General features: G+C 37.9%; 1 protein-coding gene and 1 long non-coding RNA gene across 5 annotated transcripts in view; both read left to right on the top strand.

Annotated features, from left to right (window-relative positions):
• LOC309848361 overlaps positions 1-26,029 on the top strand; it is an 801,917-nt gene that overhangs the window by 44,923 nt on the left and 730,965 nt on the right. The gene's annotated exons all lie outside the window — the stretch shown is intronic.
• WDR7 (WD repeat domain 7) overlaps positions 1-26,029 on the top strand; it is a 362,265-nt gene that overhangs the window by 9,783 nt on the left and 326,453 nt on the right. For all 4 annotated transcript variants that reach the window (XM_082699836.1, XM_082699835.1, XM_082699838.1 and 1 more), the window contains exons 2-4: positions 16,563-16,734; positions 21,779-21,885; positions 23,408-23,486. In XM_082699836.1, the coding sequence (XP_082555962.1) occupies positions 16,576-16,734; positions 21,779-21,885; positions 23,408-23,486 (345 nt within the window). In that variant the 5' untranslated portion in view covers positions 16,563-16,575. The remainder of the gene's footprint in view (positions 1-16,562; positions 16,735-21,778; positions 21,886-23,407; positions 23,487-26,029) is intronic.

Here is a 26,029-nt window from a genome sequence, read left to right as displayed (position 1 = left end):
ATAACAGCCAAATTCAATGCATATAACTTGAATATTTACTGGTTTAAAAAAAGCTACAAAAGACATTTTTAGACAGTTGAAGTAATTTGTGGACTGGACAGTTAGGTGCTATTAAAGAATTATTATGGTGTTGATAATGACTGAGCCACCCAGGTGTCCCTCTTCTGTGTCTTTCTGGGCCTTCATATATCTAGGCAGAAGAAAGCTGAAAAAATAGGAAGAGGATAATTGCAAGAAAACTGAAACAGAAACCAAAGGGAGAGGGTTGGGGATTGGCAATTGTTCAGTCATGTCAAACTAGCAGCCTTACTAATGTCAAAGCATTCTCTTTTCTCAGGTCTCTCCAAGGCCTTGCTTCTCTCTCTTAGTACTGGAGAGAGAGTGTCCCTGGAGTGTCCTGTTAGAGAAATCAGTGATCTCTTCGTGTATTGGGAGATCTTGAGATCCTTGGATCTTGTTTGAGGATCGAAACTCAATTACATGAGGACTTTTGTAGCAAGGATGGAAACAGTGAGTCAAAGATCACAGGTTTCAAAGTGTTGATTGTGATTAGAATGTCAGAGAGAACTGGATTTACAACCAGAGGCCAGGGACAAAGGAGGGTATTTCGGACAAAAATGGCATGTGAACACGTTTGAAGGATGAAGGCTAATTTAGTAGAAATTAAAATGGTTGACAGGAGGATAATTAAGGGAGTAAGATTCTTGAAAGAGTCCAGAAGGAGTCAGATTTAGCAAAAAAAAAAAAAAAAAAAAGATCTTCTCTTGCTTGGCACAACAGTGAGAGCTAAGTAAAATGCTAGTTATTGTTATTCTCTGTTTACTCATTCAGGAGATACATTCTGACCACTTGTGGAAGTCAGTTACTATTCTAGGTGCTGGTGAGCCGCTGCAAATCCTGCGGAATGCAGTTTACTTGATTATGATTAAATAACAAAGGTGGTAGGTTTACATAGGTGATCTGGTTTTACCCTTGAGGAATACAGACTGTAATGGAACATCAAATTTTTAAACAAATAACTACACACAAGGCTAAGTGTTAAGTACCTGTATATAGAATATGTAGTGAAAACATGTTTGCAGAAATAGTGGGGTTTGGGACAGAGCACTCACAGCAGAGAACTAGCATTTGAAAGATTATAGGCTGCAGATAAATTCTTGTTAAACGTTTTTTGGAAACTCCATGTGTGCACATATGCATCTTTAAAACAAAACCTGGTGAATCAAATAAAATCATTGTATCTGTTTATTTATTAAACTACATTTTGGAGTACAGTGAAGTATCCAAAGGTGGGAGGAAAACCATAAAACTGATGATTTATCTACAAAATTAGTATTAGTTTAGATGCACGTGTGGATGTATACAGATTCACATCTATCCTTTTTTGGAGCTCACCATGGGAGTATATTTTACACACTGCACTGTACTTTTTCTCCCACTATATATTTTGGAGATTATTTCATATCTCACATTGCAGTGTTCCATGGTAAGTTCTGTCATAATTTGATTGATGGACATTAAAGTTTTTTTCAATATACCCTTTAAAAATTAGAGAAAATTTTAGATTCATACAAATAGAATAATGTGATGAACCCTCTTGTGCTAGAAAGAGCTTTGGCACTTATTTTTGCAGCCTGGGTTCTCTGGTGAGCAGACTTGGAGGTGGAGATTGGCACTAATAAACCTTTATTAGGGAGGGCTCTTGATATCAGTACCCTGGGAGGGGTGCTTGGGTGGCTGAGTTGGTTAAGCTTCCAACTCTTGATTTCGATTCAGGTCATGGTCTCAGGCTAAGTGCTCAGTGGGGAGTCTGCTTGAGATTTCCGCCTCCCCTAACTGAACCCTGCCCCCAGCTCACACTTGTGCATGTGCTCTCTCTCTCTCTCTCTCTCTCTCTCTCTCTCAAAAAAAAGGCCAACCAAAATGCCCACCAAAACACGGAGGAGGGGTTTGTGCAGGGGGTGGGGAAGCACAGGAAGCAGGTTCTGCCAAAGAGAGAAGTTGAGTTGTGATGAGTCTCAGTGGAATCTCAGTTGAGCTGGAGGGTGAGAGGAATTCTGAAGATAAAATGACCCTTTAGGGCTATCTTGATTTGAGGGGGCCTGGTTTTTATGTCCTTGAGCTGATTAGTCGCTGGATATGGGCTATCCTATGGGAAGGGATGAGAGCTTGGGCAAAGGATCTTCCTTTGGCTAAGGCAGTCCTTAGTGTGGGCAGACAACCAAGGGCTCTCAGCAGCTGGGTTTTAAGTCCTTAACTGCCAAAGGAGGTCTGGATGCAGACCATCCCTCACACTCATAGTCCTGTTTCACCTTTATCCCTTTCAACATCTCCTCCGCCCCATTTCTCCCTCTCTCCCCCATATGCTGCTGAGCTGAGACACATTATTTTATCCATGAATACTAGAGTTCTACTTACCTTTGAGTAATGTGATTTAGAAAAACACATTCATTAACTAGGTTGACTGGACAATGACATTTTCTGGCATATGGAAGTTTGCAGTAAATGAAGATAATACAGAGTAGTGAAGAGTAGGGACTCCTGGCTGGCTAAGAAGATAGAGCATGCAACTCTTGATCTCAGGGTTGAGCTCAAGCCTCACGTTGGTCATAGAACCTACTTTAAAAAAAAAATAGTGGAGAGTATTTATTGCATTAGGAATCCGGAGATCTGTATATGCCTCTGAGCTCTGAGATCGGTTTGCCATATGATTTTGAGATAATTGCCGATGGACCTAAATACCCACCAAAATAAAAATTGTTAGATGGTGTATGGGCTATAATCTTTCCATTTTTAAATTAGGAAGCCAGTTTATTTATTTATTTTTTGTCATCTATAAAAGCCTTTCTTTTAAAAAAGCTTAAATGTCAAAAACAAACAAAGCCATGGGACGTAGACCCATTTTCATCAACTTACAGTGACTTGATTTACTGAGGCAGGCAAAGGGTGATTGCATTTTTGCTGCTCTTGTAGAACACTTTCTGTTGAGTTCTCTGCTCCCATTTAATGCAGATATTTTCTGAGTTGTAATTTCTCAGATACGAGATGATGCGTCTCTTCCACTTTTGCCTCATTTATGTTATCACTTCCCTTCCTTCCCTCATGCTTCCTCCCTCTTTCCATCTCCATTGACTGTTAGAAAGTAATAGTCACATGTCTTTGTCTACAGCCTCTGGCCTTACATATCACATCAAACCCCATGATTTACTATTTTTCTTTATTGTCTTATATTTTCTTTTCCTTTCAAAACTTGTAATTTTAGCTAAGTTTCTTATCTCTGTGCACTCAGGCTAGTTGTAGTAGCATTGTATTTGTTTCCCTGTCTAGTGTTTTCCTCCATGTTAATCTGAAATTTATACTATGTTGCTGAGTTTTAGCATGTCGCTTCTCTATTTAGAGAACTACTTATAGGTCACTAAGTCTCTTTAGTCTGATCCTGCTCAAGACTAATGTGAAACCCTGTAATATCTTCTCCCTTCTCAAAACCTATAGTTAGTAAATTCTGGTTAGGTGTAGAATAATTTGTCACATGTATTAGAATCTGATGTCTTGATGACTTTACTGGGCATCTGTATCATAATAATAGTCCTTTATGTAGAGGACTTTTAGTATTTCAAAATGCTTTTTCTTTTCTTTTGTCCTCATAGTGCCCTTTTGTAGAACCTATATCAAAATCTATGTTGCATCTTTATCAACTTGGTGCTCTGAACACCAGATCCTATCTATTGTATCTCTAAACAGCTCTCCTCTTCATCTTATTATTGCTGGTCCCACCACTACTACCTTGCATCATACATTTATTAAAGACCTTCTTTATGCCGACATTATGCCAAGCATTATGTGGTGAATACACAGGTGTGGTTCTTGATCTTAGGGAACATGAGCATAAAGAGTAGCAGGGGAGAGTAGTAGTCGTTTGTTCATTAAACACAAAAATGCAGAAATAAGTAATGGAGATTGGGATAAATTTCAGTATCATCATTTCTTACCAGCAGTAGTGCAGTAGCCCCACTGGTCTTCAAACCCAGAGTTTTATCTCTATCCATGGTATTGCAGCTAGAGTGATCTTTCTGAAAAGCAAATTCAGATTCAAAACACTTGACCTGTTTCCTATTGCTGTCAGGTTAAACTCCACATTCCTTCACATGGCTGATCAAATCCTTTATGATTTGGTGCAAATCGACCTATTGTTTCTTGTCTCATCATTTGGCCTTTGTGCTCTGAATGCCAACTCTACTATTTTCTCTGTCGAGAAAGAATTGAGCTCTCTTACCTATGGGATTTAGAACATGTGATTCCCTAAGCTTCTTCCTGGGTTAATTCCTACTCATTCTCACCATTATTTCTTCCAAGAGTCCTTCCTGGAGCAATTAGAGTGTAGGTTAGGATATCTATCTTTTGTGTCTTCATAGGTCTTGAGATTTCTCCTATATCACACTCTGTGGTCATTGTTTGCTTGTATGTGTATGAGCCCCATTGGATAGTTGAATTGTGTCCATTTTATCTGTTGCTGTAATGGCCATGCTATAGGCACAAAATGAAAACTTGGGAAGTGCTGCTTTCAAATGTATACTAATTATTGTTATTAGGAGACTGATTTTAGTTTGAAAGCTGTTAAGTATCACGTAGGAGTTTGTAGCATTACTTGTAATAAAGTCATGCAGAAGTGAATTGCCATATTTGCAGATAATAGAATTGTGTCTGAAAAGCATATATAGTAGTTCTTTTATGTTATAGCAGAAAGTCGTTGAAAGATCATAACCTTATTAAAAATCCAACTGTATAAAATATGAAATGGCAGTGCTGGAAGAAACCAGTGGCTGTGGAAGCAGAATCTGAAGATGTAGCAAAACCTGTCTTTTTAAAAAATTATTTACTGACCATCTTCCATGTGCTAGGTATTTCACTAGTTGCATTACATGTATGGTTTCTCTCAATCATTAGGACAGCTTTCTTTCTTTCTTTCTTTCTTTCTTTCTTTCTTTCTTTCTTTCTTTCTTTCTTATTTATTTATTAACATATACGTATTATTAGTCCTAGGGGTACAGGTCTATGAATTGCCGGGTTTACACACTTCATAGCACCCACCATAGCACATACCCTCCCCACGGTAGGACAGCTTTCTTGAAAGAGGGTATAATTGGGGCACCTAGGTGACTCAGTCGTTAGTAAAGGTGAAGCCCCGCATCGGGCTCTCTGTTCTGCGGGAAGCCTGCTTCTCCCTCTCCCACTCCCTCTGCTTGTGTTCCCTTTTTCACTGTGTCTCTCTCTGTGAAATAAATAAATAAAATCTTAAAAAAAAAAAAAAAAGAGGGTATTATTGTCCATCTTTTACACATGGGGAAGCTGAGACCCAGAGGGGTAACTTTTCCAAGATTCCACAGAAGAGCCAGAATTTGAATACAGTTCTGATTGTTAAGTTCGTTTGGTTATGATTATTTTTATTGTTGTTGACTGAAGTACAGTTATATTTCTATACAGAATGAGAAATAGAGGAGATTCATTGAAATAGAGAAATACATGAAATTAAAGCAACCACCTGAGATGATTTAGAGGTAGACATTGAGATCCTTGCTCTTTGATTTTTTTGACTTCAAAAGGATTCAAAATTAATTTTATAAACAAATCTTAGGGAGAAGCTTTAGAATTGGTATGATCAAAGACTGCATGATTAGTGGCATAGTGAGTGGTAGCATCCAGGACTCCTGATACTTGACTGTGAAGCTTGATCTGTTAATTTTATTTAATAACCAATCTCAATTTAATTTTAAGCATGATTTTGTTACAAACATGAATGAAAATTGAGCATTTCTAGTATTCTTCTGCTTCTAGAGGCATCTAGTCTTAGCCCCTGTCTATTTATAATTTGAAAGCTAACATTTTTCTTTGATCTATTAGTGGCAAAATATGAATATATTGTACACAATATTTTAGGGAGTTAGATAATTTTCTTCAGAGCTTCTATTAAAGTTATATCATTAATATGACATATCATATTAATAATTTGTTTAATCACTTTTGCTTTGGGCCTTTTCCATGAAAATAGGAATTTTTAAAAATCTCAGTCGTATTCCAGGACTTGTTTCATTCCCATTTAATATAAAACTTTTTTGGAACATGTTTAACTCCCTTCATATGCTAGGTGATAGTGTTGTAAACAAGGAATGGATTATTAGCTAATTAATAGAGTAGTTGAATGATGATGGTTGGAAAACTGCATACTCTGTATTTAAATTCCTCTTAACTCCCCGTGTGGTGCCCATTTAGAGTGTCTTGGCTTATCTGTTACTCAGTTTGAAGAAATTCAAACTTAAGTTCCTGTGTCCTGCCCAATTATAGGTCCTGGCTAATTTGCCCATTTGTTGTTTTAATCAGTCACTTAGACTCAGTTACCAGGTGGAAGCCTCAGTCAATTCTTCTTGGAGGTATTTGACTGTGATAGTGTAGTATCGTAAGCCAGGGTATCCTTTATTTCGTGTTATTTCATTAGTGCCTTTGGTGGCTTTTCTAAAATCACACCTTACGACCCAGCAATCGCACTACTGGGTATTTACCCGAAAGATACAAAGGTAGTGATCCAAAGGGACACATGCACCCAAATGTTTATAGCAGCAATGTCCACAATAACCAAAGTGTGGAAGAAACTTAGATATCCATCAGCAGATGAATGGATAAAGAAGATGTGGTATATATATACAATGGAATACTATGCAGCCATCAGAAAATGAAATCTTGCCATTTGCAATGATGTGGATGGAACTAGAGGGCATTATGCTGAGCGAAATAAGTAAATCAGAAAAAGACAATTATATGATCTCTCTGATACGGGGAATTTGAGAGGCATGTTGGGGGGGCAGTGGGGGAAAGGGAGGGAAAAATGAAACAAGACGGGACTGGGGAAGGAGACAAACCATAAGAGACTCTTAATCTCAGTAAACAAACAGGGTTACTGGGGTGGAGGGGAGGGATAGGGTGGTTGGGTTATGGACATTGGGGAGGGTATGTGCTGTGGTAAGTGCTGTGAATCGTGTAAGATTGATGATTCACAGACCAGTACCCCTGAAACAAATACATTATATGTTAAAAAAAAAAATGTTTTGAAGCATTTGTATTTTTGATGGACTGAGATTCTAATTTTTTTCCTGTATATATTTCCTTGTATTAAGAGTGTTCACACATACAGTGCTCATATAATGAACTAAAGATACCTTATCCTGTTCCTTTGATTTCTTCTCTGTTCTTTTATCTAAGCTATATATTCACATGGTATATAGGGTCAGATAGATCTAGAAGACTTTATTACACCAAAAAGCATGAGAGAAAAAAAAATATGTTGAAAACGCAAAGGTTGGGGGGGTAAAAACAAACAAACAAACAAAAACCCAAATGTCTATAGCCTAGTGATTGAGGATTATGTGAAATTTTAGGTAATTCACAGGCCATCCATTGGTTTGGTTGTAAGTGACAAATACCATGGAAGGAAAGACTCTCTGTCTCAGTGTAAGGTAATGAATGAGTCTCTAAAATGGCCCAGGTTATTAAATAAATACCAGTGACTAAATTATAGAAAGCATCTTATAGATCATGTTTCTTTATTTTTTCTAAAGATTTATTTATTTATTAAGATTTTAGTCATTTACTTGACAGACCGAGATCACAAGTAGGCAGAGAGGCAGGTAGAGAGAGAGGAAGGGAAACAGTCTCCCCGCAGAGCAGAGAGCCCCATGCGGGGCTTGATCCCAGGACCCTGGGAACATAACCTGAATCGTAGGCAGAGGCTTTAGCCCACTGAACCACCCAGGTGCCCCAAGATTTATTTATTTATTAGAGAGGGAGCATGCACTGTGTGTCTGAGAGTGAGGAGAAGGGCAGAGAGGGAGAATCTTCAAGCAAACTTCCCACTGAGTAAGAGCCTGTTGCGGGGCTGGATCCCATGACCTATGAGATCATGACCTGAGCTAACACCAGGAGTCAGGTGCTCAATTAACTGAGCCACCCAGGTGCCCCAAGATCATTTCTTTATAATGATAGTTTCTTCAGTACATGTTCCAAGAAATTCCCGTTAATTATTACACCATAACCAGATTTCTAGGTTTTAAGGAATTAATACTCATTGTACTGTATCTAGTCAAAATAAGTACTAAAAATAATATGTCTTTTCTTTGATTCAGAAATTCAAGTTAGAATCTCATAGTCTCTCAAATTTTCATGAATAGAATTGTTTATTCTGTATGCTAAAGGGAATTGTAAGCTCTTAATAAAGGTTAGTAGTATCTATGTTCCAAGAATAATTTGTTTCAATGGAGAACATGTTACTGTACCTTTTTTTTTTTTTTAAGATTTTATTTATTTATTTGACAGAGAGAAATCACAAGTAGTCGGAGAGGCAGGCAGAGAGAGAGAGAGAGGAGGAAGCAGGCTCCCCGCTGAGCAGAGAGCCCGATGCGGGACTCTATCCCAGGACCCTGAGATCATGACCCGAGCCGAAGGCAGCGGCTTAACCAACTGAGCCACCCAGGCGCCCCCATGTTACTGTACCTTAAAAAAGCTTGTCAAAATTAAAAGTGTTCATACATTAGGTACATGTTCATTTTAGTGTATATGAAATTAATTTTATTTATATATAAATATGTATTTAATACACATACTTCACAGTGTTTCTTCCTTGTCGCTGGTGAGTAGATGTTTGTACTTTAAGGAGAAAATAAATTTTTTTTGTTCTTTCTTCCATGTAATTCACTTTTTTAAATTTTCATTTACATACCGTGTGATTAGTTCTAAGTGTACAGTGTAGTGATTCATCATGTCCATACATTACCTGGTAGTCATCACAAGTATACTCCTTAATTCCCATCAGCTATTTTACCCATCTTCCTACCCATCCCCTCTGTCTAGTAACCGTCAGTTTGTTCTCTATTAAACTTTTTATTTTCTAGAAGAAAAGTGTTACTCTCTCAAAAAAGTGATAGGAAGAATTCAGAACCTTCCAGGAGAGAGCTACAAAATTATTTGATTTCTATTTGATTTTCTTGTTTGGTTAACCGTGTTGGACCAGGTTATTTTCATTTATATTGAGAAATAAGAGCGGTGAAATCTTATCAAGAAGCTGCACGTACTACGTTGACCATACATTCCTTTAAGAAGTAAGATTCCATTATTTATTTTTTAAAAGATTTTATTTATTTGAGTGAGAGAGAGAGCAAGAGAGCAGGAGTGGGGGTGGGGTGGGGGGGGAGATGACTCCCCACTGAGCAGGGAGCCCAACTCGGGGCTCGATCCCAGGACTCTGAGATCATGACCTGAGCTGAAGGCAGACGCTTAACCAGCTGAGCCACCCAGGTGCCCCCAGTAAGATTGCTTTTATTTTTATTTTTATTTTTTTTTAAAGATTTTATTTATTTATTTGATAGCAAGAGATCACAAGTAGGTGGAGAGGCAGGCAGAGAGAGAGAGAGAGAGGGAAGCAGGCTCCCTGCTGAGCAGAGAGCCCGATGCGGGACTCGATCCCAGGACCCTGAGATCATGACCTGAGCCGAAGGCAGCGGATTAACCCACTGAGCCACCCAGGCGCCCCAAGATTGCTTTTAGAATACACTTTTGCACTAGTAATATTTCACTGAAACTGGAAGAATCAGTGCTCCCCAGATTGATACATGAATTTGATGCAGCTCTAGGCATAATCATGACTCATCCGGCTTTTCTGCAGACATTTACAAGCTGATCTTTCAATTTGTGTGGAAGTTAAGAGGACCTAGAATATCCAAAGGAATCTTGAAAGTAAGAACTAGCACACTTCAGTGCTGAAAGGAAATATTGATGTGTTCTTTGGATGTGGAAATTTCTTTAATTCTCTTATAAATTCAGCAGGACTAGCTTTTATATATTGGACTTGTATAAAATTGAAGTATACATACATTTTACAGTGACCTACCTAAACCATCTTAAGTTTGTCTTTCACATGTTAATCAGCTCATGATGAATTTTAACTATCTTCTGCTGGTGTGTGAAGGGGCTTGGCCACAGGATGATGCTTGTATTTGTTTCCTTGTCCTCTTCTCCCCTCCAACAAAGCCACCCCTTACTTGTAGGGTCTTAACATCTTTCCTTGATGGAGTTCTTTGTCTTTCTTCGTACCACATATGTTTGCCATGGATTTTATTTTTACATATTTGGGGGTGTAGTATATCTGTGCAGTGAGAAAGATCATAATATTTATGTATAAGAAAACTTAAAAATGGGGCGCCTGGGTGGTTCGTTGGGTTAAAGCCTCTGCCTTCGGCTCAGGTCATGATCCCAGGGTCCTGGGATCAAGTCCCGCATCGGACTCTCTGCTCAGCAGGGAGCCTGCTTCCTCCTCTCTCTCTGCCTGCCTTTCTGCCTGCTTGTGATCTCTGTCTGTCAAATAAATGAATAAAATCTTAAAAAAAAAAAAAGAAAACTTAAAAATTGTGGTCTTAAACTAATAGAGCTTATTTTTCCTATATAACAAAAAGTCTAGCGTAGGGTAAGGAAGTATTGTAAAGCCTGAGCGCTCTTATTTTTTGAATTAGCCCCAGCATCATTAAGGATGTCTCCATGTCTGGCAAGAGAGAGCAGAGCCAGTGTCAAAATGTCCTTGACGGGTCTTTTCTGCCTCCAACTTTTGAACATGCCCCAAGCCCATTTCTCCACACTCTGCCCCCAACTTTGACTTAATAACCTCGTATCCAGGAGGTTTTAATATCCGAGACCCAGGAGCACAAATCCACTTCTCCACATGAGTCTTACAGGTAGGACTTTGTCTCTGCCCCTGCCCCAGTGGCCCAGCCATGATCTGAAACTGTATGCACCTGGTTTTTCTCAATACCATCTTCCGGTTGACCACTAAGCCCTTTTGATTATTATTTACTTAGAAGTTGTTTCTGTTTATTCTGCATTTGATTGGAACCACCCTAATCCCAGTAGTAAGACATCCATAGCAGCTACTGATTCTGAGTCCCACTACAGTTTCATGTTTCATTTCAGGTATCCTTTATGATTATTTACCTTCTAAATATTTCACTTAACAGGTACTTTCTAGGGGCATCTGGGTGGTTCAGTCAGTTAAGCGTCTGCCTTCGGCTCAGGTCATGATCTCAGGGTCCTGGGATGGAGCCCTGCATCAGGGTCCCTGCTCAGTGGGGAGCCTTCTTCTCCCACTGACACTCCCAGTGCTTGGGCTCTCTTGCTCTCTCTGTCAAATCTAAAACAAAACAAAAAAAACCAAACCCCCCAAAGCAGGTACTTTATGTTTAGATCTTTTTTTTTCTTAAGATTTTATTTATTTATTTTTAAAGAATTTATTTATTTGTTTGACAGATAGAGATCACAAGCAGGCAGAGAGGCAGGCAGAGAGAGAGGAGGAAGCAGGCTCTCTGCTGAGCAGACACCCCCTCCCTGATGTGGGGCTTGATCCCAGGACCCTGTGATCATGACCTGAACTGAAGGCAGAGGCTTTAACCCACTGAGCCACCCAGGCGCCCCAAGATTTTATTTATTTATTTGACAGAAGGATCACAAGTAGGCAGAGGCAGGCAGAGAGAGAGGGGGGAGCAGAGAGCTGATTAGAGAGCCTGATGGGGGGCTTGATTCCAGGACCCTGAGTTCATGATCTCAGCCAAAGGCAGAGGCTTAACCCACTGAACCACCCAGGCACCTCTATTTAGATCTTTTAGTATACCAGCCGAGAAATAACACTGGGCATAATTTAAGGACTTTTGACAAGGGTATGTTTTACACACACACACACACACACACACACACACACACACATATGGGTTAGGACAGGTTAGTTTTTACTGTCTAATTTCCACTGGAATATAGCAGTGAATTTTGGAATCTGGTTCCCGCTGCCCCTGTCCCCAATGTAAGACAGAAGATAGTAACTCCTTACCTTTGTTAGAATTTCTTACTTTTTCCTCAGATACTCAGTTAACTAGCTGATGTAGTATCTCCTGGGAAAGACATAGTGAAATTCTTATTTTTTATTTCCTGAGGGGTAATTGCTTTTGGATAATTAATTAGTTTTAGGTTATGTTCTTCTTTTTTGTTTTCAAAGATTTTATTATTTGAGAGAGAGAGAGAACACGCACACACGCACGTGGGCCTGGAGGCAGGCAGAGGGAGAGGGAGAAACAAACTCCCTGCCGAGCAGGGAGCCTGACGTGGGGCTCCATCTCAAGGTCCCAGGATCGTGACCTGAGCCAAAGGCAGATGCTTAGCTGACTGACCACCAGACGCCCCAGGTTATATTCTTTAAAAGGATATATTCCTGTTGTGGGTTGAGTTATGCTCCCCTAAAATTCCTTTGTCGAAATTCTAACTTCCAGTACCTCAGAATGTGACCTCATTTGGACATAAGTAGGATTTTAATGGAGGTCATCAAGCTAAAATGAGGTTATCAAGATGGGTCCTAATCCAGTATAACTGATGTCCTTATTAAAGGGGGTGGAAATTTGGAGACAGATGTGCCCACAGGGAGAATGCCATACGAGCATGGAGATGGCCTTCTACAAGCAAGGAGAAGGGCCTGGAGTAGACCCTTCTCTTCACAGTGAACCTGCCTACATCTGATTTCAGATTTGAAGCCTCAAGAACTGTGAGACAATACATTCTGTTGTTAAAGCTCTTCAGTTTGTGGTCGTGTCAACCTTAGGAAACTAATCCAGTTCTGTATGAAAATCCTTCATTGCCCTTAATGAGAATTCTTCTCAAATTCTTGTTGACTTGTTGACTGGGGGGATGTGGGGTATTTGTTTTTTTTCCTAAATCTTTATAATTATTTTAGTTCTGGAAAGTTTGAGTTAGAGATTGATATGTTTTCTAATGATATATTATATGCCTTTGTCATATTATGGATGATTACTTTCACTTGTTTTAGGGGCTATGAAATGCATTATTCTTCTAGGTTTCGTTGAGTTGCCTATTCACTCAAATACCAGAATGCTCTTCCCTTTTGCATCAGAGCAGGCCCATCTCCCCATAGCACACATATTCCTTAGTCCTGAATCCCTATATTGGATTTTCTTTAAGCAAAACAATATGCACTGAATATGACTCTTCAAATATAGAGAAATGGTGTTCTTTCCAGATCCTACCATATTGTCTTCAGTGCTGTGAGCTTTTTTTTTTTTTTTTTTTTAAAGATTTTATTTATTTGACAGAGGTCACAAGTAGGCAGAGAGGCAGGCAGAGAGCGGGGAAGGGAAGCAGGCTCCCTGTTTCACAGAGAGCCCGATGCGGGGCTCGATCCCAAGACCCTGGGATCACGACCTGAGCCGAAAGCGGAGGCCTTAACCCATTGAGCCACCCAGGCGCCCCTGTGAGCTTATTTAATTGAGATAAATCTTTGGGTGATATTGGGTGATATAATTTAATACTGAATGTTTTCAACATGGAAAAATGAACTTCTTCCAGATTCCCTTTTTAAGAAAGTCATTGTTGGATATGTTTTTCAGCCAGGAAACATGCTGTACCTGTTTTATTAAAATTGGTTCAGTGCTCTGTTTCATTTTCTGATATCAAATAGAAATACGCAAAAAAAAAAAGAAATGGAAATAATTGTATTGTGGTAGCCTATGAAATGGTGGACATGATATATATATATATATAAGGTTATATTAATAGGAAGTGAACTTGAAATTTTTTCCTTAAGTACATCCCTTTTACTAGTAGCAAAAAGTGAAGTTTTGGGGGATGTAAAATGATGAAAGTCATGTATTCTAATAAAAAATAAAAGATTTAAGTAATATAGATTTTTAGAGTTTTTACTTGCCTCATTTTCTTTCCAGTGAGTTTTTTTTTTCCCCACACTAATACCTCCAATTCTAGTAGAACACCTCAGCACTTATTCTCCTCTCCCACCCCCCCAATATTTTTAACCTTCCTCTCTGGCAGTATTCTTCAGGGATTTTTCTTATAAAAGGTAACAGAAAATGGCGTGGTAGAGAGAGAGTGTAAGTGCATGAGGAAGGAAAGGGCAGAGGGAGAGGGAGAGAGAGAAGCTTAAGCAGGTTCCATGGCTGAGCCCAATGCAGGGCTTAATCCCAGGACCCTGAGATCATGACCTGAGCTGAAATTAAGAGTGGATGCTTTATGAAAAAGAGCTCCACATCACTCAGCATCAGGGAAATACAAATCAAAACCACAATGAGATACCACCTCACACCAGTCAGAATGGCTAAAATTAACAAGTCAGGAAATGACAGGTGCTGGCAAGGATGCGGAGAAAGGGGAACCCTCTTACACTGTTCGTGGGAATGCAAGCTAGTGCAGCAACTCTGGAAAACAGCATGGAGGTTCCTCAAAAAGTTGAAAATAGAGCTACGCAATGACCCAGCAATTGCACTCCTGGGTATTTACCCTAAAGATACAAATGTAGTGATCTGAAGGGGCACGTGCACCTGAATATTTATAGCAGCAATGTCCACAATAGCCCAACTATGGAAAGAACCTAGATGTCCATCAACAGATGAATGGATAAAGAAGATGTGGTATGTATGAATGTATGTGTGTGTATATACATATATACACATATACACACACAATGGAATACTGTGCAGCCATCAAAAGAAATGAAATCTTTACATTTGCCATAACGTGGATGGAACTAGAGGGTATTATGGTGAGCAAAATAAATCAATCAGAGAAAGACAATTATCATATGATCTCCCTGATAAGAGGAATTTGAGAGACAACGTTGGGGGTTTGGGGGGTAGGGAAGGAAAAAATGAAACAAGATGGGATTGGGAAGAAGATAAACCATAGCAGACTCTTTTTTTTTTTTTTTTAAAGATTTTATTTATTTATTTGTCAGAGAGAGAGCAAGCGAGAGCGAGCACAGGCAGACAGAGTGGAAGGCAGAGTCAGAGGGAGAAGCAGGCTCCCTGCGGAGCAAGGAGCCCGATGTGGGACTCGATCCCAGGACTCTGGGATCATGACCTGAGCCGAAGGCAACTGCTTAACCAACTGAGCCACCCAGGCGTCCCCATAGCAGACTCTTAATCTCACAAAACAAACTGAGGGTTGCCAGGCGGAGGGGCTAGGGAGAGGGTGGTGGGGTTATGGATATTGGGGAGGGTATGTGCTATGATGAGTGCTGTGAAGTGTGTAAGCCTGACAAGTCACAGACCTGTACTCCTGGGGCTAATAATACATTATATGTCAATAAAAAAATAAATAAATAAATAAATATTTAAAAAAAACCAAAAGCCTGGGATGCTTAACTGTCCGAGCTGCTCGGGCACCTCACCCAGTGACTATTCTTTAATAGCAACTTTAGTTTTAGTTTTTCTTATTAATTAATTAATTTATTTATTTAGTAAGGATTTTATTTATTTGACAGAGAGGGATACAGCAAGAGAGGGAACACAGCAGAGAAGTGGGAGAGGGAGAAGCAGGCTTCCCACTGAGCAGGGAGCCTGATGTGGGGCTTGATCCCAGGACCCTGGGATCATGACCTGAGCTGAAGGCAGACACTTAACGACTGAGCCACCCAGGCGCCAGGTAGTAGTTTAAAGAAGTCTTGTTGGAAGCAGCTAACAATAAGATCATGGCTATCAAACTAGTTTTCTTCACAGAAAATGGTTATTCCTTTAAGAATTTCTGAAAATTTCATGGGACCGTCTTAGCATTCTAAAGGGTCTATGATTATACATACATCATTTGTTGTCACTTAAAAGTTTGGGGCAGAAAAAATCACTACAGTGACCATTTCTGATTGACCGTTTGTCAAGCCCTATAGGTGACCCCCTAGTGTCTCATAGGAGCTGGCAGTCTTTTGTGGAGCCCTATTTGATTATTCCATTCTTCATTTCTCTCTAACTTCCCTGAACTAGTATTTAGTTTTTAGCCATACAGTTTATAACACTTAAATCTGGTTGTTTTACCAACTAGATCTTGATTTTGTCATATGAAGAGTAATTCCTTGTATTTGTGCTCTCCTGTACTCCCATATACACTTCAAGAGAAATCCTTTTCCCTGAAGTTTCAGAATTTACAGTAAAAGACATTGATGATCTTGAGACATAATAGGTTTGTAGTAAATAGATTTGATTGAGTTTTCCACTGAACATCCTCTTTTTATTGTTTAGCACACTGTAAAACAGCACTGAGTTTTTCTTGGACATTGGCATCTATTACTGTTTTGGAGACCTAACAAATTTCTAGACCTTATATGTCACTGGTAGCATAGCAGAGTGAATAAGATCTTAGGTTTCGAAGTCAGGCCTCCTGGCTTTTGATTTGGGCTCCATTACTTTGCTTTTCACCTTCTGACTCTTTCAGACTCAGTGTCTCTATCTGTGAAAAAGGCATGACCATAGTACTTGCTGCATGATTTATTGTAAAATCTTAACTAAGATTTTAATTAGATTATATATATATAAAATGAAATTTTATGTATTTTCATATAGGTGTATTATATATATATATATCATATATATTCAGGAGAATTTTTGGCACTTAGGATGCTCAACTTGGATTCATAATGCAAATGTAAGTTTTAGAAGGAATTATTGTAATATTTGACGTTATTCTTTTTCCAGGTTTGAAAACACAATGGCAGGAAACAGCCTTGTCCTACCCATCGTTCTTTGGGGTCGCAAAGCACCAACACATTGCATCTCAGCAGTACTTTTAACAGACGACGGGACCACAATTGTAACTGGATGCCATGACGGACAAATATGTCTCTGGGATCTTTCGATAGAATTAGAAGTGAGTATTTGAAATGCCTATTGTATGTTTTAGACACAAGGAGCTTCTTAAGAGAAAACAATAGTCCCAGAGTAATACTTGCCCTCGTAATATATTTTCTGTGAAATATGTTTTGATTCAAATTGCTTTTATGCAGGTTGATAATTTGTATTATTCATCAGAATTGACTTCTGCTGGTTTTTGGTTATTTTCAGTTGTTATATTTACCCTAAGTGGCTTAATATGTTATATTTAAAACTTTTCAAAAGGTGTTTATCCAAATACTGAAGCAAGCTTCCAAAAAAGAATTAAAAAATAGTTTTGGACATTTATACCTTCTAGAATGAATGTCTCGAAGAGAGCAAAACTTTTTATAAAGCATAAATTCAGTTGTATATATGGCCATTCTTTCCTACTGTGGAGTGCCCAGGGTGTTGTGCTCCTAGGCCTTCACAGTGGACAGACTAGGGAAGTAGGAGTTGGGAATAGACACACGCACACACACACTTCAATTCTAGTTATAATAAATAAATAGACTAACATCTCCAATTCTAGTTATAACACCTCAGGATTTATTCTCCTTTCCCCCCATATTTTTAATTTCCCTCTCTGGCAATTTTCCCCAGGGATTTTTCTGTAAAGGGTAACAGAGAAAATGGGGTGGTGGCCAGCATGGAATATAGGGCAGGCAGGTTGATCTTTTAAGTAATATTTCTTGTTTTTGTTACAGCCTTATTGAGATAAAATTTACATACTGTATAATTCACTCATTTAAGGAAATTGTGTCATACACACACACACATGCACGCGTGCGCACGCGCACACATCTAGAAATACTATTCAACCATAAAAGAATGAAATCCTACCATTTGGGATGTGGATAGACCTCAGAGGGCATCATGCTAAGTGATATAAGTCAGACAGAGAAAGACAAATACTGTATGATCCCTCTTATATGTGAAATCTGAAAAAAAAAAAAAATATATATATATATTTAAAATGAAGCTCATAGTGAACAGATTGGTAGTTGCCAGAGGTAAGAGTGGGGGTGGGAAAAATGGGTGAATTATTTTTGTTTTTTGTTTCTTTAGTTTAAATAAATTGAATTAAAAAAATAAAGTGTAGGGGCGCCTGGGTGGCTCAGTTGGTTAAAGCCTCTGCCTTTGGCTCAGGTCATGATCCCGGGGTCCTGGGATGGAGCACATTTGGCTCTCTGCTCGGCAGGGAGTCTGCTTCCACCTCTCTCTCTGCCTGCCTCTCTGCCTACTTGTGATCTCTGCCTCTCAAATAAATAAATAAAATCTTAAAAAAAAAAAAAATAAAGTGTACATTACCAGAGTCGATTTTACAACATTTTCATTACCTCAGAAAGATACCCTGTAATCTTTAGATATCATTCCCTCCCAAGGCAACCACCAATCTGTTTTCTATCTCTTTTTAGAATGTGCAATATATGTGAGGATGTTAATTTGATATGATAAATATCCCATATCCCAAATATAACTCCTCTGTAGGTTTACCTGTTCTGGGCATTTCATATACATGTAATGATATGTGGGTTTTTGTGACTGGCTTTTTTCACTTACTATAGTATTTTCAAAGTTCATCTGTATCGTAGCGTGTGTCAATGTTTCATTTTTTTAAAATGACCAAATTATATTCCATTGCACGAGTATACTAAATTTATCAGTTAATGGGCATTTGGGTTGTTGCATTTTGGCCTTACAGAATAATGCTGCTGTGCATATTTGTTTATGAGTTTTCGTGTGGGCATACGTGTTTGTTGCTCTTAGGTATACATGTTGGCATAGAACAGCTAGAGCTGGAAAAATTCACACACTTGAATGACATGTAAAGCCTAGGTATACATGTTGAAAAGTAGCTGAGAAGTGTCATGAAATGTGATTCACCTTCAGGATTGATAGCGAACTAAATATGAATCATCAGTGTAGTCGTGAAGAGAAAAAAAACCACACACATTTTACTGGAATGATTACAAGCAGTAAGACTCACTTATGAGAGCTTAGAAACAATTCTTTCATGAATTTTGCTGCATAGATTTTACTAGAGTGTTATATTTATTTAAATTCAAGTAAGAGGGGAAAAAAGTGGGGGGTGTGAGGAGTGTTGGGGGGCAGGAGTGGGGCTAAGAGAGAAGTAGATCTTTTGAAAGATATTAAGGGAATTGGATTATTTATCCAGGGTAAAAGAAAGCTAAATAAAAGTTGGGCTTGGTTCTTGACTTTAATATATGTTTCATTCAGAGCAATTTGTTAAAGCCATCTTTTTCTTTCTTTAAATTCTAGAAAACTTCTGTATAATGAATTGAATACATTTCTGTTCATTAAAGAAACATGTTGATTTATGAAAATATGAAACCTTTCTATTTTTAGTTGACTTTGTACTTAACGAAGATAGAGTTGAAAATATAGTTTCAGGGGCATCTGGGTGGCTCAGTGGGTTAAAGCTTCTGCTTTCAGCTTACGTCGTGATCCCAGGGTTCTGGGATCGGACCCCGCATTGGCTCTCTGCCGGCAGGGAACCTGCTTCCACCTCTCTCTCTCTACTTGCCTCTCTGTCTACTTGTGATCTCTGTCAAGTAAATAAATAAAATCTTTAAAAAGAAAAGAAAAGAAAATACAGTTTCACTTATACAGTTCTTTTGTTATTCTTGTTTTTTTTTTTTTTTTTTTTTTGCTTTCATCTGAAAATGGGTGGCAAAACCATATATTCTGGTTTTATTTTACAAATGTTCATTGTCAGTATTTATTTATTTACTTTAAAAATTTTATTTATTTATTTGACAGAGATCACAAGTAGGCAGAGAGGCAGGCAGAGAGAGAGAAAGGGGAAGCAGGCTCCCCGCCGAGCAGAGAGCCTGATGTGTGGCTCGATCCCAGGACCCTGGGATCATGACCTGAACCGAAGGCAGAGGCTTTAACCCACTGAGCCACCCAGGCGCCCCCATTGTCAGTATTTAGAGATACCATTGTTTTTTGGTATTTTGAAGGTTTTTTTTTTTTTTTTTAAGATTTTATTTATTTGACAGAGAGAGAGATCACAAGTAGGGAGAGAGAGAGAAAGGGAAGCAGGCTCTCTGCTTCACTCTTGGTTCCAGTAGTATTTTTCTAGATTTTTCTAGATTTCTATTTGTACAAGGGTCAACTGCATTTTATTCTTTTTGATTTTATTTTAAATGTGATCACTTTCTCAATTTCTCTTTTAGGTATTTTGTTGTTAGTGTATAGAAATGCAACTGATTTTTGTATGTTTATTCTGTATCCTGGAACTTTACTCAATTTGTTGATTAGTTCTAGCAGTGTTTTGGTGGAGTCCTTAAGATATATAGGATCATGTCATCTGCAAACAGAGAAAATTTTACTTCTTTTTTTCTGATTTGGATGCCTTTTATTTATTTTGGCAATATTTATTAGGCAATTATTGCCTCATTGCTCTGGCTTAGACTTCCAGTACTATGTTGAGTAGCAGTAGCAAGAGTGAATATTCTTGTCTTACTCCTGATCTTAGAAGAAAGGCTTTCAGCTTTTCACTATTGAGTATGTTGTTAGCTGTGAGCTGGCATATATTGCCTTTATAAAGTTGAGGTATATTCCTTCTACATTCATTTTGTTAAGAGTTTTTAATTATGAAAGGATACTGAATTTTGTCAGAAATTTTATTGTCTGTATTACGATGATCATGGATGTTTATACTTCATTTAACATTTTTTATTTTTCTAGATTATGGTGGGATTAAAGTCTAGTTCTAGTACTTGGTATGGCTGAAAGTGGACTTTCTTAACAAAGCCATGTACATTTGAAATAAAACTTTTGGTTAAGTTGATTTTCTTGGGAGAAATTAAATAATTGACCAAGAGCATAGTTTTTAGTGGAAGACTGCTGAATCTCTATATGGAGGTGGGGTTGGATGTATGAGAAAATTTTGGCTGCATGGGAAATTTTCTAGGCCCATTCTAACTAAAAACAATGGTTGATTCTTAGGTAATTAAAATAGAAATTTAGTCTTTGAGGAAAAAAAGGCATATTATATAACTAAGCAAAAAAAAATTTGAAATTTTCTCTTAATTGTAGTTGTACGAAAGATGACTAGAATGAATTTTATTTGGAAAATCTCTTCAGTTGTTACATACCAGAACAGTATCCATACTCTTCCTGTGGAATATTTAATTTTGAACAGTTTAGCTTTACTAATAAATTAGGATAAATTGTTTGTAAAATGGTCACCAGGATGGGTACAAAGGGACTTTGTTATATTCTATTCTTTTAATTGGGTATTGAGTATGTGGCTATTTAATGTATTCTTTATGTCTTACATACATATATTATAAATGTTATTTGCATGTATTAAATATTTAATTGAAAAATATATCCTGAAATCACCTAAGGCCCTGAAGTAACCTACAATAATAACATGTCACTTGGAACAAAGTGGATAAATTTGGGGGCTGATTGCCAGTATTTTAGAATAGTGGGTATTAAGCCATTTTTTCTGTAAGAAACTGTGTCACTAAATCATTGCTCTGTGAAGGTCATTCTTCATTCCTGGTAGTTAATGTTGCTACCAGCATTTGGGAGAGTGCCCATCCTCTATTTTTTTTTTTTTTTTTTTGAGTTTTGAGTGTGTTAATCTAGAGACTCTAAATATGTTTTCAGGTCAATGAGCATATTATTTAAAAAATGAGTGGGGTTCAATTATTTTATTACTGATTCACATTCTTAATCTGATTCTTTAGTACACTGTAGCTTAGTGCTTAAGACTGCCCTTGTTTGACCTCCAGCTCGGTCACTCTCTGTATGTGTTGAGCAAACAGTGTTATCTTTTGGTGCTCCAATTCTGACTTCAGAATTTACCTGGTAGGATGATTATGAGCATTAAATAGGTGAGTTGTTTTCTGTTGTAAACTGTTGTTTACTCTCAGTTTTTGGTGTTTTGAGCAATTCTTCTCAAATCGGTATCTGTATATTTATATTGAACATTTCACAGGAGTCCTAAAATTTAATTTTTAAAAATTTGGTACTTATATCAACATATTGTGTATTTCTAGGTTAATCCTCGAGCACTGTTGTTCGGTCACACAGCCTCAATCACCTGTTTGTCTAAAGCTTGTGCTTCTAGCGACAAACAGTATATCGTGAGTGCATCTGAAAGTGGGCAAGTATTTCTTATTCACTTTTTTCCTCATAAGTCTTTATTGCAAATAATACCAGTGTATTAGTGAATAGAGAATTTTTTTCTTTTGAATTATCTTTGAAATAAATGCTTCAGTTGTTTGAACTTAAAGATATTTGGAATATGGTTTTATAAATGTTTTACCTATATTAATGACCTTTGTAATACTTTTATCATAATTTATGATTATTTTTTTGCCTTGCTTTTGAGAAATTCAGTATACCTTATTAGTTAAAGCTTAATCACTAATGCCCATGGTCTTTTTACTGAGTTAGCAGACAACTGAATGATGGATAGGTTAGCATAAATTTGGAAGATGAAGGTATGCAAAGTTCATATACTAATGTTCATACATGAGGTAATTATATATTCCTGAGTCTTAGAATATAGCTTGCCTTTAGAAAGAGAGAAATCATTAGATAATAGTTGTAGGGTTCAGAATGAAGAGTTTTAAACTTTTCTGGTGCATAGAAAATTATGTACATAATATGTTACTGGGGGGAGTTGGGGACCTAGAAGAGAAATATCTAAGAAGTTATTCCCTCCCCCATTAATCCCCAGTTTGTGAACTTATAAAGAACCTTATGTAATGATAACAAGAAGGGGCAGCATCAGGTAAAAATATAGACCCTTTTGGTCAATTAAATGATAATTCATATTAGCATGCATATTCTAAATAAGATTGACCATCCTTTGAAAAAAATTGTTTCATACCATGTGAAATATATGAAAGGGTATCTTGAAGAAAGCCCTGAGAATATTAGCATCACTCATTTTCCTAATGTTGATTTCTGTTAAATAAAGCTTATTTCTTTAAAAGACAGAGACATATTGATATTTCTAATTTTGGATGTCCTATCTTTAGTTTGAGGTAGAAGGTTTTTTTGTTATGTATTTGATAAGATGTGTGTAGTAAATACTGGATTAAAATTGGAATATTACATTTAATTCAGATAGGTTTGGAATTAAGTTGACCTCAATTTTTGCTTTGCGTTGTGCTAAATTTTCTACCTGTGCTGATAACTAATGGAAAATCCTGGTGGTTTAAATTAACACTTTATTTCTTGTTTTTGTCACTTGACCCTGGTATATCATTTGGGGCTCTGTTTCACTATTATCCTACTTGGAGGTTGAGGGTGAAGAGAGCAACCACTGACAGAAGCAGACACTGTCTGGAATGGAGGGAGAAGGAAAGTTCTGGAGGCCCTTGGGTCAGTTGTGGCCAGAACTACTCACAAGGTCTTACCAACCAAAAGGGAGCCAGGAAGTGCAGTCCTACCCTGTGTCCAGAAAGAATGTGGATCTAGGAGGGGATGGGGGGCTTGGAGGGGAGGTGGGGATGGTGAGTGAGGACCAGAATTTTTCACAAACAGCAATAATGATTATATACTACTTTTCCCTGAAATATATCAGTTTTAGTGAAAGATTAATATTAAAGCACTGTGACAAAGTTTGACAGTACTTCTAAAATTTAGATTTAAAGTTAGCTATTTTTGTTTTATAGAGAGATGTGTCTCTGGGACGTGAATGATGGCAGATGTATTGAGTTTACAAAATTAGCCTGCACACATACAGGCATACAGGTTAGTATCTATTTCTGTAACCGCCCAAGTCAGCACAACTTATTACAGGTATACAATTAAATGTTTTTTAAACATTGAGCCTAAATTTTTATATGAAAAATGGGTGGAGATGAGTAACAGGACAAGAAGACTACAGTTGGGGTAATACAAGTATTCCTCATCAGATGGCATAGTGGGGACATATTTAGTAGAGGAGACTCACGAGGAAAGGTCGGGAGGAGCCAGTTACCACTGCCATGGTAACTGATTACCCAAGTGAGAGCCCCTTTATTAGTTTGATCTGTCCCCTAGATCCTAAGTAATGAATTCTCTCCTGCTAAAGCCTTTGTGGTTCCGTTCAAGCGTGACACAAATGGACCCACTTTACAGGTCATACCTGTTTATTACTTGTGCAGTTGGTCCTTGGGTACATTTTTTTGACTTTCTAACTGTTGAAGAAATGATTATTTTATGTCTGCCTTATACAAGAATTTACATAGGAATCTATAGTTTCTGACTTCTATTCCTGCTATCCCTTCTTTCTCTTTCATAATCAAGTTTTTTTTGTGCTTCAATTTATGCATCATTTACTCTGTTGAATATTGGGAAAATCTCACGTCCACTGAAAATATCATTTATGTTCTGAATGGGGCAGGAGAGGGAAGAGAAGAGAACTTTTGCTGAGCACTTACTGTGTAGGCATTTCTTTTATGGTGTCTCATTTAGTCTTCCCCACAGCCTTACAAATGAGATAGGAGTATACTATTTGACATAGAAAGAAGCTGAGACCCAGAGTGATTAAATGATTTGTCCCAGTCTCACAGTGAGTCATTCTTGGCGCCAGGATCCCAAATCAGGTTTATCTTTCTCTTCTTTCAGTTACATCATACTGCCTCCCTCAAACAAATACAGTCATTTGTAGGGAAAGAAAACTTGTGCCAACAAAAATTAGAAAAGCGATAGAAAATGTTTCAGGGTGAGGTGGTGGGTTGTATAATAAAGTCTTTTTTTTTTTTTTTAAACTTTCTTACCCTTGGAAAGGCCTTTTAGAAATTTCTTTTTCAGTGTTGTTAGAATGTATGCTTTCTATTTAAGGGGCATATGTTATTTATTTTTTATCATATGATGAGTCACCAAGGTCTATAGAGAAAATGGATAATAAATGATATACGGTTAGTGACTTTATATAGAGAAATTTATTTTGTGTCTTGAATTCATTGGAAATAAACATTTTAACTGTTGTATAATTCCATGATTTAAAAGCTTTTGGTTTACATTTTAGGAAAAATTCTTTGTTTATTCAGCTTATTTTTAGGGCGTGTTCTTTCTCAGATCCTGTATTAGGTCCTGCATTTAACTTGGCAGCCATCTCTAAGTAGAAGAAGCTCTTTGACAGGTTCACTAGTGTGGGACAGTTGGTTCCTGTGTCATCTTCATTCTCTCAGGTTCAAGAGCGAGTTGTTTGTATAAGCGGAAATGGTAAACCTTGGTCACACTGGCACTTACTGAAATCACAAGGAGATGCCAACTTACTGAATTATCACATGGGCGATCCCTTTTTAATATTTGGAAAAATTGTTTCTCCATTCAGGATACTTTATTTGCTAGTATGACAGTGTCTAGGAAGCTGAATTTAGTGTCAGAAGATTATTTGAGAGTACAGCTTTATTATTTTTTTTTATTTTAATGCAATGACAGTTATACTGTATACTTTTTTTTATAGTGTATCTTTAAAGCAAAAGGTGAGAGTCATTTATCAGGCAAGGGAATAAAATATCCCTGTCCCCAGGAGAGAGCTCTTCTCCTGACTGCAGTGCGCATGTCTCTCCTGGCTGGTGTCAGGTGGATATTGGCAGAATTTGTTTCTGTGCACCCATCTTTTCGTCCTCGACCCTCTCCCCTTAGATGAGTCAGGGATCTCTACTGTCGCATAATCATGTGAGAGTGTCTGGCAGTCTCTGGGACCTCCAGGTTGTGTGTCCTGTTTTGGGGATCAACCTTCTAAGATCTAGAGCTGCCCTCTGTGGTCATCTGTGTTCTGTTAGACCCCCCTCTTGGAGTCTTAGTGGTGCCACCTTGCACTGAGTTAATGTGCTCTGTGATCAGTGTTTATGTTGAAGAAGTTGTGATTCTTGTTATACAGGGTACCCCATAGTTGAGGGAAGACTGTATTTCTTCACACGCATGTTGAACCCGAGAACAGGACGTATGTATACATACGTCCAACAGACTGGACCAAGGGTCCTTAGTTATTTCCCCTATTGTAGAATGGTTAGAGGATTGCCCTTTGTGCTCAGTCTAGCGTTCTGTCACGTGATTTGTGTGCTTTGGGAAGTAGTAGTCTGGTTATTAGATGTCTTCACCTGTTAATAATCTTCTAAGAGAATTATTCCACTGGGAGAGTCACCTTTTTTTTTTTTTTTGAAGCTAGTGGGAGGCAGGTCCTTTGAGAAGTTGTTAGTCTTGTTTTGCTAATTATTCTTCCTCTGCTCTTTGGTTGATAGAAGCCTGTCTTTTCCTTTTGAATTATATTTGGGATGAGTAACATGTAGCTCATGATTGTA

Source organism: Mustela nivalis (assembly GCF_964662115.1).
Source record: "Mustela nivalis genome assembly, chromosome: 14".
Classification (NCBI taxonomy): Eukaryota; Metazoa; Chordata; class Mammalia; order Carnivora; family Mustelidae; genus Mustela; species Mustela nivalis.
This window is presented reverse-complemented; position numbering and strand designations above follow the sequence as displayed.